The sequence below is a fragment of the Argiope bruennichi genome, chromosome 3, assembly GCF_947563725.1.
Source record: "Argiope bruennichi chromosome 3, qqArgBrue1.1, whole genome shotgun sequence".
In the NCBI taxonomy this organism is placed as follows: domain Eukaryota; kingdom Metazoa; phylum Arthropoda; class Arachnida; order Araneae; family Araneidae; genus Argiope; species Argiope bruennichi.
The window spans coordinates 53,516,475-53,533,146 of record NC_079153.1 but is presented as its reverse complement, the minus strand read 5'-3'; the positions used below and the strand labels follow the sequence as shown (position 1 = coordinate 53,533,146).

Genomic DNA, 16,672 nt, shown 5'->3' with positions numbered 1-16,672 from the left:
CGATAATATTCTGGTAGTTAATATAAATATTTTCCATAATTTATCGCGGCTATTACAGATCTGGTAGAAGATTTAAGATTCCGGTAACCACCTTTAGCGATGTAGCATCTAAATTCTGTAGCGATGTTCAGTTTTGAAACTAGAAAATAATGAAATAATTTTTATTTGTGTTGTTTTATAACAGAATAAAACTAAAGCCATTATTCCACCCTTGGAGTTTTCATCAAATTCTGGGAGATTCATATCGAACAAAATTTGATATCGAAACATTTTTTATACTACAATTTTTTTTCTAAATAATTTACAATTTTTTTTTTTTTTTTGCCATTTAATGGAACATGCCACACCTCTTAAAAAATTAAGAATCATTCAAGGAAATAAAATTCTTGGGGTAATAAATATATCGGTAGAAAAATTCGTGTTTCTTCCTTTCGATTATACATGCAGTATTATAATCTTAAACACAACATGCATACTCGTGAATCAAGAAAATTGATAAAATCTTCCAACATTAAATTGTAAATAAGGCGGGGCACGACATTTTTGAAATACAGGTTTTTAAATTGCTCCGAATGACATTTTATATGAAGTTTAAATTCAAAAGTTTATCAATGGAATCAAGGCTAACTGAACCTACTGATAGTAATATGAATGGTTGGAAAAAAATGTTATGGGAGGAAATCAACTTAGTCTGATGGTAAAAAAGTTTTTATATCTAAAATATTCTTTATGACTTATTTTGTATAATTAAGGGTCACTGTTAAATAATTGCCTTCATGTAAGAAACATAGAAATTTTTTGCATTGGTGAGAAAATCAATACTTTAAAAATTGATAGTATGACGACTTGAATGCATTTTACAAATTCTGACAGATCATTCTTAATTCTTGCAAAAATCAAACCTAGAAAAGCAAGGTTTCGTCTTTAGGGCAAGAATTGCATAAAATTCTAAAAAAAATTGCCAATAATATAGAAAAGAAATTAAAAAAAACTTTAATTTTAATAATTTTAAGTTTATTAAAAAATTTAAGATTTAAATTTCACTGAAGAAAATTTTTTTTAAAATTATATTTTTTAATAGTTTAAAAATTGATATCAGAAGTATTAAGAAAACAGCTATTAATGTTATGAAATCGAAATAGATTAGTAGATTTATTGAATTCGCATACAATGCTATGAAAGTATTAAACCATCTTCCCAACAATTTTTTACTAAAGCAACATATTTAAACTGAATGAAAAAAAATAGAACTGAGTATGTTTTAATAACTTCTGCTTTCTAGATAGTGGTTCATAGATTATAAAAGAAAATCCAAACATCAGATAGGAATTTTTAGAAAAGAAAATAGATATGCATATTTAATGCAACTGCTTTCCATTCGAAACAGTACGCTAAAGTAGAATGCACGATTTTAAGGAGTTCATGGTCAAGACATATCAAAGAACAAAGCAGAAATTAATTATTAGTTTCAGGAAGAGTTTTGAAATGTATAGATTCCGGAATTTAATTATACAAGAAATATCATTGAACTGATAACAAAAGGAGTTAAAACCTGCATCAGGCACTGATTGCCACAGAAGGAAGAAAAAAGGTAAAAAGTTTTTAGGAGATTCATCAACCTCAGTAGATTATAATATTTGTTTTACTTTTTCGTTAACTAATATAACTTTCTTCGCTTATTTAATCTTTCCATTAGCCAGTTTTGTTTCAAAATGATTGTTATATCATTTGTTTGATTGAGCAAAAGCTGATTATATATATTATATATTTGCTAAGTGCATAGTTTTTTTTTTGTTATTAGATTTTTGTGATTTATTTTATAATTTTTGAGAATGAGTCATACGTAAATGAGTAAAGAAATTTATCAAGCATTGGATAACTGAAAATTATTTTCATTGAAATTGCAATAAAACTATACTAAATCTTGATACTTGGGAAAAATGTATCATGCATGTCAACTAAAGAACAAGATTTCTGCTTAATTGTACATGGTTTTAAAACTTTTTTTTGATCAAGATTGAGACAAAGAAGCTATTTCAGAAAAGACAGTATATTTTAAATCATGAAATGATATTTATCATTGAATACAAACATTCTGACCAGTTTCTTTAATAAATGCTTATAAGCTTAAAATAATTATGTTCCTTTATCTATATTATTCGAGTGTGCGCTTACGTGCGTGCGCGTGTTTTTACTCTTCAGACCGTTTGACCTAAAGCTGCCAGATTTGGTACACATATTTTGGAGGCTGGGGCGATATTTATATTATCGCCAAACGATATTTGAAAATTTTATTGGAATTTTAATTAAAAAATATTCGAGATTTTGGCACTTTTTCACGATAATTTCCGAAATGAATTTAAAACCATTTTAAAGTTGGAAAAATGTTTTTTAATTATGCTAATTTAATTGCTGTAAAATTTTGATAAACTTTGCAAGACATTTTAAAGCATATTTTGCAACAATGTTTTCATTTTTATTCATGAAACCCAAATCGCTTTCATTATTGCTACTAATATTTTATTCTGGCTTTCTTCTACATTGTTGATTATCAAGCTATTATTATTTTGGCTCGTTTTTCGAAAAATAAGCAGATTTCTTTTAAAACATGTTTTAGTAAAATTTTTTAATATTATGGCAATTGCAGCTAACGTTTAACTTCAGAATATAGTAATGATACTTTGTTTTTAATTGCTGCATTTTCAAACATATTATTGCTTGAAATCTTGATGTCTTATAGAAATAAACCGATTTTATTTTTATAGAATCAAACAAATTTTTATTGAATAATTTTGATATATTCTGTAATGCATACAAAATTTTAAGATTAAATTATTATATATTTTTTACGCTTTCTTATAATAATATATTTTTACGAATTTCTTTAGATTTATCAAGCCTGTGACTGGATTAGCTGAAGTTTAATCACTTCCCTTTCAAAACTAAACTTCATATTTTAAGTGAAATAGATAAAAAAATTAGAGAAGCGTTTATCAAAATGAACATATATGTTTAAAACTTCTGAAATAGTACTTGCTAAATTGTTGTCAAAATTTTAAAAATTACTTTACTGAGATAGCCATTCAGATTGTGAAACCCACGAAAGTTCAATTTAAAATCTGAGGCTTTAAGTTGACATTAAGTTGCTGATCACGACGCAACTTAAATAGAAATTTTTCTCTAAGAAAATTCGAAAATATAGTAAAGCAGATATAAATTTATTTTATTTACATTATAACAAAATGCGTAAATCAATTGAAATGTATTTTGCATTAAAAATACATTTTTAGATGAATATAGCTTCGAAATTTAAAATATTAAAATTCTTCGCCGATATAAGTGATAATTTAAGCGAAAATTTTGCTACAGCATTAAATTTTAATTCATAAACGAAAAATACAAAATATTTAGATTTTATAACCTATGTATGCAAATAACAAATTTTATTAAAATTAACATTAATTTAAAAAATTTAAGGTTTATATCCAACATTTAAGTAGAACAATTTACAAAATAAAATTTTCTAATCCTAAATTTGTCACCCTTCAGTGTCCAATTAATTCGATTATTGAAGAAAGAGTCGATCAAATACAATTAATACTATGAAACTATGATTATCATAATTTATTATGAAATATTTAATGATACTAATGATAAAAAAACAATGAATCGATTAAGTAAGATTTTGAGAAATTTATTTTTATCACACTCAGCTACTCGCGGTGAATTTTAAAGAGAATTTTCCATTCCAATACGATATTTCAAAAACTGTCGACATCCATTTCAATGCGTGTAAAGGTTTCGAAGTATAAAAAATGGCATAACATAGCATATATACTTCACCTTATCAGGCATATTGTATTATTAATGCTCCCATTGAAAACTTAACGAATCGAAATGCTCATGTATGAAGTGATCACGCAATTCAAGACACAGACAAGAAAAAAATGGTTGAGCAAGGCATCACAGAGACCTTCCCCTAAAAACATTGAAACCAATTACGGCATCGTGGATTTCATTTCAAAACTCGGAGAACTTCAGCCAAGCGCGACAAAACAAACCTTAACTCGCTTAATTAAAGAGCGTGTAATCATTTTTACAAGTGTTGTTCCTGCAATCAAAGATCATCTGGATTTCTGGGTTGTGTTCCATTTTATTTAGAATGGCATTTATTATTCCGGGAACGTCCACTTTAGAATTCAAAAGACGTGATGGAACGGTGAATATCTTTGCCTCACACAAATAGATTTCATGGAAGGAATTGATTGTGAGTAAGTGAAATGTGAATTGAAACGAAAAGTGCTGGGACGCTTTTCCCACAAGCTGGTATTCGAAATTCATTTTCATGCATTACCATATCATTCACGAAAATTACGGAATGATTTAAATGTCTTAAAATAGCACCATTCTCAGACGATTTCAAGCCTAGTCATTGACTTCCATAAATATTTTGGTCTATAAATTGTTTGTCAATAAGTGAATGACCCGTGTAATAAGTACCTTTTAAAAAGCAGCACTTATTTGAAAGTCAATAAATTAAGATTTTTAAAATAGAAAAGGTGTACAGATATTCTAGTAATTGAGTTCAGAAAAAAACAAAGTATAAAAAAATTGATATGGGAATAGAACAAATCACATTAAAATTATTAGATATGCCAGTAAACCAATTGAGAATTTACAGGAATTTCACTCCAATTCAGGCAGCAATCTTCGTTTGGTCAATTTAAAAAAATCACAAAAATAAAAATTAAATTTCCGTAGAACTTAGATATATAGAACTGTCGGTCCGATAATTTTGTAACCCATAATAACTTATAAACTTAGTTTGATGAGATAAATGCAGCAGAAACTGAATAAGAATTTTTTTTCTACCTATACTTGCTTAAAAGCAGTTGGAAATATTCATGAGAATATGAAATAACAGAAGCAACTATTTATTCACAAAGAAAATATGCCAAATGAATAACAGACTGAAAGCGTCTTTAATTTCACGCAATTTTACATTGACATTTATCTTGCAGTCAGTCTTCCGAACAAGAATAACTTTACAACCGCCGTTGAGATATAACAACAAACCGCAAACGGGTTTAAGATTTTCCAGGTTTTTAAACAAACATCTGAAAGTGTCTCAAGGTCAGTGCAGCAATAGTTCTTAATCATTCTTATCAAGTCAGGAAATACTCTTCAACTGAGGTTGATTAGCATTCCGTTTTCATTTTGAAAATAAGATTCAACACATATATCAGCCTGAAACTAACATACTCAACTTCTTCACTGAGTACCTTTTGGTGCTGTAAATTCTGAATTGATCAATGCTTCCGTTAGGTTTTTTCAAGGGTATTGTAGCAACAGAGCAAGTTTTCCTCCGTTTTTATTTATTTATTATTATTTTTTCGAATTCTGAGAAATTCTTTAACAAGAAAAAAACTTGTTCAAACAAATTTAAATAGATTCCAGCTATTAAAAAAATTTCCAAGAAAAAATTAAATTGTTTTACGACTATAAATTCTAGGATTAAATATTTCGTTTAAAAAGATTGTGAAGTTCTACATTTTTCAGATTCTTTCATGGACTTCATTTAATTTTTTAATTAAAATAATTAAATGAAGATAACCTAAACATAAGGAACCTGAAAAAAAATGATTTTCGCATTTCTAAAACAAATATGAAAATGAACACTGCGCGTAAAAAATGCGATTTCATAATAAAATTGATCAGTAATCCTATAGTTAGATATTCCGAAAATAAGCATTGTTAAATTTAATGCTACGTTCATTTATCAGATGAGTGTAAATATATATAACATTTCATATGTATCATAAAGGGGGCATTTTACTTAGGACATTCAGATTAATTATAAAAGTGAATTTCAGATATTTCTTTATAACTATTAATTTATTATTCCATCTGACATTTACTCTGTCAACTCCATACATTACATGTAAATTGGAAAGTTCATGAATGCCTTAAGTGTATCGCAAATGAATACTGATTTTGGAATAGCTAACAAATCTCTAATGGGTTTTCCTGCGAATTAAATCCAAAAATATCAGTTTAAACTATCTGTGAGTGATCAAAATGAACGAAATAATAAACTGCAAATCAATACAAAACAAAATCTTTAGTTTTTGCACTAATTATTTTCAAAATTTAAATTAAAATTTGAAGCTATACGATAGGATTATTCGTAGACAGATTTTATATTCTTAATTCATGTTCAGATGATGAATACGATGCTTGGATGATTTTTCAAACTTCCTCACCACACCCCTGCGCTTTAAACTTCTGACAATAGAATTAGAGTCACAAATAAAAATGTTAATAAAATGATGCTAATAAATAAAAATTACTAATCACAAATAAAAATGATGAATCTCGAATTAATTTCAGCACTACATCAGCGCAGCCATGAATAACCATAGATACTGTAGCTTTTCCTAAAACTTATGGAAAAGAAACTAGTTATTGAAACCGAAGACTCATCTTTCGGCTTAAGGCATACGGTATTGAAAAGTATATTTGTATTATATGTATAAGTTTTGTATGTTTGTATAAATTTTGTATAAGTTAAGTATATAAGTTTTATGTATAAGTTTGTTATGTCTTTATGTATAAATTTTTTATGGCGGGCATGGTGTCCTCATAAAAAATTTTGTAGATAAAGTGAGTGATTGTTTTGATCTAAAATAAAAGTATCATTTAGCATAAATGTCCGATATACCATTTAAGGTAAAGTAATATTCATTTCTGTTAAGAAATCTCATGCCTAGGCAAAGAATGCTTTCACTATACAAAATTCATTATTAAAACATAAAACGTTCTCAAATGAATATTGTTCAGTCATTTAATAAAGCAAAACGATTACGCAAGGCTGCTACATGCGCAGTATAAACTTATTAAAATTATTCCTGCTATGGAAACAAATGGAAATTTTAATTCTTCTTTTAATCATTGCGTTTGTTATTTAAATTTCCATTCATATTTAAATATTTACTTTTCCACAAAGAAATACTCGAATACTCGTCTCAGAGTTGGTGCATTTTGTAAAGACTTAATGTCCTACATAACTTTTCTCTTAATCATATAAGAGTCCCATTTATTCTGACTATACTACATTTAAAACATAACAAACCCACCCTATATGTAATAATAATACTCCACCTTTTTAAAACCGGTATATAACGGGCCACTTCGCCTAAAGAACAACATTATGAAAAGTACGCTGCCTTTGCCTTTAAAAAAAATTCGAAAGCGAGAAGGAATTCAATTTATTGTTAATCAGGAAAGTAGGCTTTCATGGTTTGTATTCGAGAACAAAAGTTCAATAAGGCCAATGTCAACTTAATATCGAATGATAGTAGGTAGACATCTTTTTCTTTTTCAATATTCTTAAAAGATTTATAAATTGTGTAGGTTTACAATTTCAAAACATAACCTTAGTGAGATGCACCATATACAACCACATATAGATTAGAAATTATATTCTTTGTTTGAGATGCATTAAACATGAAATTTTTGTAAAAAAAAAAAAATCCAGAAATGGTATTTAAAATTAAATGCCTCATGTTTATAGTGAGGAAATGAGCTTGTAGAAATATTTTCACAGTTCTGGATTTGGACTTTGGAAAGACTACCATAAAGGTGTACATTGAACTCTCCCTATAGAAAATGATTGAAGCCCCCTCCCCCCATCTCATCCTTAAACGGAGAAGAATTACAAAAATATTGTCACGTTTCTTTTTTATATTTAAAATTTTTAATGGTGTTCTGTTATTTATAAAACCATATACGGAATCACTTTAAATGGCATATTAATATATGTGATGTTCCCAGAAGTTATGATTGCAAACACAAGAAAACCCATTGGCTTAATTTAATCTTGCGCGCTGTTTTTTATAGAATTTAGTGGCATATAAACGCTGCATTTATTTTTATGCTAAAAAGATGCTATTAACAGCATTCATCTTGAAAAACAAGCAATTGAGCTACCTATATGAAAAATTATCAGAAATATTGCTGAAATCAATTAAACAAAAACAGTTATTGATATTACTGAAATTCGATACCATAAGGATTAAAACAGATTTAAATTAGTTGAACTGTGCTTTTATTGTATCAAACATTAATACAGCATCATTAATCTTATCTTTATTACGCAAGGGGAAAAAAATTGATGAAAACTAATAGCATTGCCTGAAATCTAATCGGTTCGTCGATCATGTGAAAGATGCACCCACTAAGATTTATTGCAATGCGATTCAGAAAAACATTCAACACCCACTCAATTTGGATTACCACCAATCTGTTACGCACAATAGAGCAAACAGTTAAAGACTGCATGAGAATTCTGATAACCAAGATATTTTATGAGAAAAACTAAGTTTCTGAAAATAAATATATATAATATACTGTCTTACTAATGATGAAAATAAAGGCCTATTTTTAGACTTTTATGCAATAATAGCTTTAAAATGGTAAATCCAGAGTAATGGAACATTTAAAATATTTTCAGATTAAGATATAATAAAACAGCAATGCGTCTGTACTAGACTTAATGCTCTTACATGGTCTAAAGGGGAGAAGGGTTCCATTCTAGTCAAAGTCTATGACCGTCCTTGAACTTAACACAATTTTAAGTTCCAATTTCGAAAGAAGCAAAACTTCAATATAGTTTCCCCCCAAAAAAATGCTCAGTAGATAAAGAATCAGTTTTTAATTATGAAAGATTACAATATTTATTAAGATATTTAAAATATTAACATATACATTTAATTTTAAGGAAGAATTTTCATTAAAGTTCCAAGTAGTAATTTGGCTAAATGATTCAGAGAGATTGATGTAATTGAATATTAAACCCAATGAAACACCGATTATCAAAAAAATTGCAATTCTCTAGTTTTATTTTAAAATAAAAATGTAAAAAGTAATATGGCCCTTTTTAAGTTTATTATATTAACATTCCATTCTGAAATGATTTCAACCGATGAAATTTGTTGTTTTAGTGATATCCGAATTATTACTTGTTACCGAACTCTTACATTATGTTATTTAAAAAGCCTATCAACGCTTAACACAAGACAATTCTTCGATGGAACCCAGGCTCGAACCCACCTTTAACCGGGCCCAAAGTCAAGATTATCAAATCAACTAGACAAATTGAATCTGTTGAGAAGGATTAAAGACTGAAACATGACAGTTTTATGATAACGCAAAACATTAAAAACATGAAATCAATCATCAAGTAATACGTTTCCATTTTATTTTTTATCTGAAAAAGAACTTAAAAAATATATTAAATGAATGAATCGTATCCATTTTTCATTATTTGCATTTTCTTTTTTTTTTTTTTTTTTGTCAATTTTTTGACTCGTGGTTAAAAAAAAAAAATGGAAGAAACAACACTAAGCATTTACATGTGACAAATGAAAAAAGCAGGAAGCTTGTCAAGTTTCGAAATTCACGTCTCAAATTTGCCTCATCAATTCATTGATAGCGAGATTATGGTAATTGCCCTCCCACAGTGCCAGAGCAGCGTAGTTACGTGAAGTTAGCTTTCTTTTTGCGAGAAAAGCCACCAATTCGTAATCCGAGCGGTCATTCACCTGCACCATTAGGGCAGTCCATTATTTAACTGGGGCCCTTTTAAGGAGAGATCTGAGACATTACTCAGCAATCCCTTACCCTTTCGCTTTTATTAAATTGGATATCGAAGACTACGTAGGTAGGAACATCACGATTTTCTCGTTTTCTTACTTTTTGCCTCCAGAACTTTTTTCTACGCAGATGGTTACGAGATAAGGAATAGCCAGATACACCCCCGTTTAATTTCCGACTTGGGTGTACAGAAGAATTATAGATGCTGTTATTTGTAATCTAAATTTATTGGGTGGTAGTCATGTTATTGATTTTTTTTTCTCCTCGAAAATGAACTTATTTGTTATGGTGAAAACCATCTTGATTCCGTTATTAACGAGTTCTTATCACCAAATCCAAGTTTTTATCGCCATTCTTAACTCAAACTGGATGTCACGAAGAGCACTTACTTAAAATTCCGTGATTGTTGTAAGTGGTAACCGCCTATTTAATACATGCATTTTAATCATTGATAAATTCCATTGAAAATGCTTTAGTTGAAAATCTTATTTATTGCCCAAAAGAAATAAAAATAAAACTCTTCTCTTTATTAACGCTATTCTTTATTTATCAAAGATCTTACATGAAATTCAAGACCAAAAGGAGGGAGAATTTTTATGCCACTTTTTAACTTGGTTCGTCTCCAGTAGACAAATTTAAATTTTAATTTCCCATTTTTTTAGAGAGGCAAACAAAAGCCTCTAAACCTATTAATAATTCTCTTCGTTATACTCCAAAATATGTATATCATTCACGTCAGAGTAGCATCTTGACCTGCATTTTTAAATATAGTGGATTCAGATATTCACCAACACTAGACACAAAAAGGATGGCAAGTATGCCATTGATTTGTATCATTACTATGGGTTTTTTTTTTTGTTGTTGTTGTTGTTGCAGAAAAAGGAAATATATATAAAAAATTGTGGGGGGGAGGGGGAATAAAATAAAGAAAAGAAAAGAAATAAAGAAAATAGAATTAAAAAAAAAATCGAATAATATCCAATATTAAAAAGCTCATTTTATTTACTCCCTCGCCTTCATTGCAGTGAAAAAAGTTTCACGTTCATCGACAATTTTTTGAAAAATTGTCTACCAGCTACTTTCGGAATTCTCAACAATTGCGCTCGAACCCAGCCAGTCCAGTGTCTATCTTATGTATTGCAGAAGTTTTCGCAAAATCAATTGAGAAGTGATGAAATTTTAGAGGCAATTTATGCAAAACAGCTTTAAAGTTATACATTTCTTAAAATATATTATTAATAAAGTATAAAATTATATCACGAACAATAAAAGCCCAAAGAAGCGAACGTTAAAAATTAAACCTGCGCCAAAGCATTTACAAATCGTGCATATTATTTTCTTCATATAACAAAAATCAAGGTTTCTATATAAAGCTGGTTTAAATGCATTTATAAAAAAATGACAATTTCAACTTCAGACAATCGCTCTGTGGCAAAACAATTTCTATGAATAAAAAAAAAATCATTTTTTTTTTCGCGACACCTTAATTCTTACCCAATTTAACTGAGGTTTTGCATGCTTATACATTTGATATATGGATACATAACTATAAATTTATACTTTGAAAATAATTTTATGCATAATATATTGTCGTTGTATCGCTAAAAGAGGCAATTAAAAAAGGACAATACATTTTTATTGCTTTAAAATGTCATTTTTATAACAGAAAAAAAGCCCATTCAGTATACAATATATACTGCTTATTTATTGATACGTATAATTTATTTTTCTAATATAGAAAAATACTATTATCTCTATAGTACTATTATATAATAAAGCTTTTTAATAGTCAAAAACAATAATATTGGCAAAATTTTCGAAAGTATATCGCCTGGGTAAAATTAGTAAATACTATCATCATAGCCGACTAATACGATACGATTCATTTGTGTTTGCAAAACAAAATGAAAATGATTCAATGTTTTGCTTATAGTGAAAATTTCCTTCGTTGTATGACCTTAAATTATGAGATAACTAATGATTTTAATTAATCGATGAGGGACATTAACAATCCAAAAGGTAACTTCTACCAGTATTACCGGTCTAATTGATTTACATTTTGAAAAGAACCATTTTAACCTTGAAAACAAGTAAATGATTAAATTCCCCTTTGGGAAGTTAATCGGGCATCACATTGCAAATCGATAAATCAATGGATATTCATTTCTTTCCCATAATTATGTAAAATTTTATATTGCCTCATTAAAAGTAAAATTTTAGAAATAAAAACTTCCTTTTAAATCTAGATTTAGGCTAATTCTTTAACAATACGTTAAACACATTGAAATTTATAATGGACAGCATTCAACAGAGAAATTTGAAATAAAAGTAATTTTCATCCAGAGCAAAGTTTAAAAAGTAAAAATTATAAAGTCATCCATCCATTACTATCCCCGTCCCTGATTTCTTTACATGTATAATAGCTCTTAGCTAACAACACAAAAGAAAGTCGTCTGTGAAATACGAGAGAATTAGAAAACCGCCCAATAAAGTATAAACCAAGCAAAAGAAAAAGAAAGAATTTAAACAAAAAAAATTACTTTCAAATGTCTGGAAACAGAAATATAGAGTAATATTTTAGAAAATCTGAATTTTTAGAAATTATAAAATGGCTTTTATGTAGAAACACAGTTCTTAGAATGCAATAACACCAATTTGCAAAAGTTGAGTATGTTGTAAAAAAACAAACCGATTTTCATTCTTTTGTGCGTAACGAAACGATAAATAGCTTTTTCTTCTTAATCGATATGGTTTGAAAACAAATTGCATCATATAAAAAAAAATGATGTTAATATCAGAAAAATCATGTGCAAAAAAAGAAAAAAAAATTCTATGAATTCTTAACTGGACTCAAGCAATACCTTTCCTAAAAGAATATGACATTTGATATGGCATCAAGAAATATTTGCAGGTTATAAAATTAAACAGAAAATTTTTATACATTAAAATAAATTTTTACTCGGAACATTTAATTCATAAATGTGGACCGAGAATCGGAATCTTGTAAATATATGTTTAAAAAATAAACAATAAAATTTGTCTTCACCTTAAATGACAACTAAATGAAAGCCTTCCAATACGTGCAAACCTCAATCATGTGCAACAAAACAGTTCGATCCAATGATAAACATTTGCCTTAAATATTACTTGAAAAAATTACTCTGCAACAAATGTGTTTAAACTGCATTTGCTTAGAAGAATAGAATTTTTGTGAGTCAGAGAAAACAGAGCTCGTCAAGTTCTAACATAATATAGCAATGGACAGTGGAAATAAAATTTTCAATTCAAATTTTCGAGTATTTAAGCATGATAATTTTAGTTAATTATCAGAAGAAATTTTTTATTTGAAAAATCTTATTTTAAATAAGTTTTAATTTATACCATCATATATAAATAACGCTTTATGCCACAGGAAAGTTAGTCAAATTAGTCCAAACAAACTGAATAAGATAATGGTAAAGTCATCTGTAAAAAGCTACTAGAAATGAATTTCGCAATCCTTATATTTGTCATAAAAGATATTACTAAAAGTTTTACAAATTTTATCTTAATGAAGTTTTAAAAACATTTAAATAAATTTCAAATATTTTAATATCCGTGCCTTTTCTCGTACAATTTTTACAGAATTAATGTTATATATAAATAGTCAAATTTTATTAATTATATTGATTATCTCATTTAGAATTCTATGGATAAAATGGAAATTTTATAAAACTGATTTTAACAGATAAAAGCACTTCAAGAATTGTTTGAAAATTAAAAACAGTACTCACCAGGATATGTATCTGGTAATATCAAAGGCGGGCCCACACTTGTAATACCACCATTTTTATCTCTATCTATACTCCTTGCATGAACTTGTTGACATATATATGCCTTGTACAGAAGTAGAGGTCTGTCCAAGTCAACCCGTGCCGGTCCCTGGACACGGTTGCCTTCAAAAACCCTAACTATTTGTGGCAATCCGTACTTCCTTAAAAATTCTTGGGGAGGTAAGGGTTCGCCCCAGCACTTAATTCCTGATAAAGAACTCATTGCTTTCTGAAGTACTTGCCGCTTTAGCAGTCTGCTATGCTTTCTGACAGTCGTAAGAAATCAAATCATCTTTCTCAATAAAAATACAGATTTAATCATCCAGTAGCACTAAACATACCTGTATGATATAATGTCTAAAATAATATCATTAAAATCTAAAAGTTAAGTGTCAAAATTTAATTAGTCATTTCTTTTTAAAAGCAAAATTATTTGTCACAGTGGTCCCATGATCAGCAGTAATCCAAACAATAAAAACGTAATATTCTAAAACAGGAAGAAAACGTAATGCTCCAAAGTATTTAGCACTATGCCTGTCGTAGCCAGATTACGACAGTACTTTCGAGTCTTGGAGGGGGCTTCTTTTCGTTTCGCACCGGGAACTAAAACACAAGGAAACAACGTGACTAGGGCAAAATCCCCACAGTTGACGCGCAACCGTCATGAACTGAAGGAAGTTGAAAAGTGAGAGTCAAGGGAAATTTCGTTAGGAGGATTTCCACCGGCTAGCTTGGCGATATGTTTGAGAAGTCTACCACATTTTGGCGAAAAAAAGTATTTTTGCTGGAATCGCCACTACACGGATCAAGCCGGTAATGCTTGGCTTAAGATAGATTCCAGACAGATTAGCAACACATGCATTAGAAAAAAAATTATTTCCGTGTTGGCAAACAGGCACATACATTTTATTTTTTTTTAAATTAATTTTTTAAGGCAGAAACATTTTAACAGTTTAATATCGTAGGTAAAAAATAAAAATCGTATACTACAGGTTTCATGCAGGAATTTTAGCATTTTTTTTTTTTTTTTTTTGAAAAAGAAAAAAAAAATGTAACAAGTGATGTCAATCTTGGACATGAAAATTTAAAAGTTAAAAAATATTTATATGCTGTTCTGTATTTCTTATTTTTCCAAGAAAGTTCCATTTCATTTATCTCAAAATAAACAATTAAAAATAAGATAAAACTGTTTAAGTAGACAGAATTCTAATGGGTTACAATTGAAATTTTACTAGTCATTGAACGCATGAGTGCTTGAATGCACAGAATTCTTGAAAAAATTTATGACAAATGGCAAATATATTGCAGTTTTACTAATTATAAATTCCAGTTTTTCTCTCAACATTTTGTCGATATTTATTCACAAATATCAAAAGATTCATATGTTTTGAAACAAGTGGTTTAATTTCGCCCACCTCATCAGGCTTATCCAACAAAACCAAAGTCAAAATGAGAAGGTTGAAAAGAGAGATTGCATTTGATAGCTAAATGACAAATTCTAAAAATTTTAAATAAAAAGTTGTCTAAATAATTTTAAGCTCAAAATCCAAGCACTGGATAAAATGTTTTTTTGATAGAACACATTTCAAACAAATACTGTGAACATATCAAGAATAAGGCTTCAAACATTAGATTTGCAAAAAAATCATTTATCTCATGCATAACAAAAGAAGTGTTTAAAAAAAACCCGTCAAAGTAGATATATCATACACTGTTAGGCTAGATTTTTTTCGGATTCGTTCATGATATCAGGAAAATCAAGTTTCTCTCGGTAGTCTTTTTTTTTTCGGAGAAAGTATTCAGATACAAATCGCATACTAAATATATGAATTATTTTTTTCATATACGGATATTTTTAAATCTTATCTCATCTCACATCCATCAGCGCCATCTCACAAAATTTTGAAGTATCAGTAGATTATCACCCTATGGCAACAATGCCAGTACTTTAAAATTTTATTAGCTTTAGGAGATGCATTGGAAAAGATCTATTCTCATCATCACATGAGAATTCGAGTTAAACTCCAGAGAAGTGGCAATTTGCTTTGCATCTTTAAACTAAAATATTCTTTGAACAGAATACAACCTAAAACTTGAAAATACTTTAAATATATAATATAGAGTGTATCATAAATTTTTACGTATTTTTTAGTTCCATATGGTTTTGAAATGCATTTCGGAAACTTATTGCTTTTCCAAAAAAATTGAACCCGATCGCGAATATATATACTACCATAATAAAATTAATAAAATAATCTATTCTTCTCTTCCACAGTTGTGTATACTTTCCAATGTTTCTATCAATATGATTCTGAGATTGCATTCAGAATTAAAAAATTGAAAATATTTTTCCTATTTTAAGTATTTGAATGAAACTGTGAACTAATTACTAAATATTCTATGCAAATTAATATTATCGTGTGTGGTAAAATGTTCAAGAAAAAAAATGAATTCTGAAATTAATAAAAACATATTTGTTAAGAAAGTTCAAAAAGGTAAAATCTGATGGCGTGAATGTTCTCGTTTTTATTTTCATTCGTAATTTGATGCATCAGTTTATTACATTTTCCATCTATTAGATTAGACAATGCTTCCTTATAACACACTTTTTTACGATTTTAATTGTATCCTAAAGTATGGAGGCAGCAGGAAGAGTGGTAATTCATTATACATTTAAAAACAATGCAGATAAAAATCTTAAGAAAAATTTAAATGACAATAAAAAAAATAAGTACAATTGTGATGAAAGTTAATCCCTTCAATCTAACTATTCTATTCTATCATGGAATTAATAAAACTGAAAGGAGTTTATATTTTAGATGACCAAAATAGAGATCAGTTCTGAATGCTACAGTAATTACTTTCCTGGTGCATTATTTTTGCTCCAGTGCGAGTTCTTTTAAACATGAGAATGAAGTTTTTAACAAAATTTGACCGGTATTTTGATCATTATTACAGAAAAAAACTTTTCTAAACATTCCTTGAAATTTTGAGCTTCACTTCTTTTATTTTCAGGAAAATTTAAATTTTAACATTGATTCATGAAAAAATAATTTAAATAAACGCACTTCCCAAGCTACATTTTGTAAAATTTTCAGTCGATTATGATACCAATGAGGGATGATTCCATAAGATTTGGGCTTAGTCAAAATTTCTCACTGAAAAAAAAGACAATAATCTTGCTTTTAGAGCCATTAAAGAGGACA

The 16,672-nt window shown here is 28.4% G+C and overlaps 1 protein-coding gene across 1 annotated transcript in view; it reads right to left on the bottom strand.

The window, feature by feature from the left end:
- Positions 1 to 14,134, bottom strand: part of LOC129964052 (uncharacterized) — a 118,114-nt gene extending 103,980 nt beyond the window's left edge. Inside the window, exon 1 of the mRNA XM_056078722.1 lies at positions 13,428 to 14,134. Coding sequence (XP_055934697.1) covers positions 13,428 to 13,689 — 262 coding nt within the window. The 5' untranslated portion in view covers positions 13,690 to 14,134. The remainder of the gene's footprint in view (positions 1 to 13,427) is intronic.
- Positions 14,135 to 16,672: the final 2,538 nt, after the last annotated feature.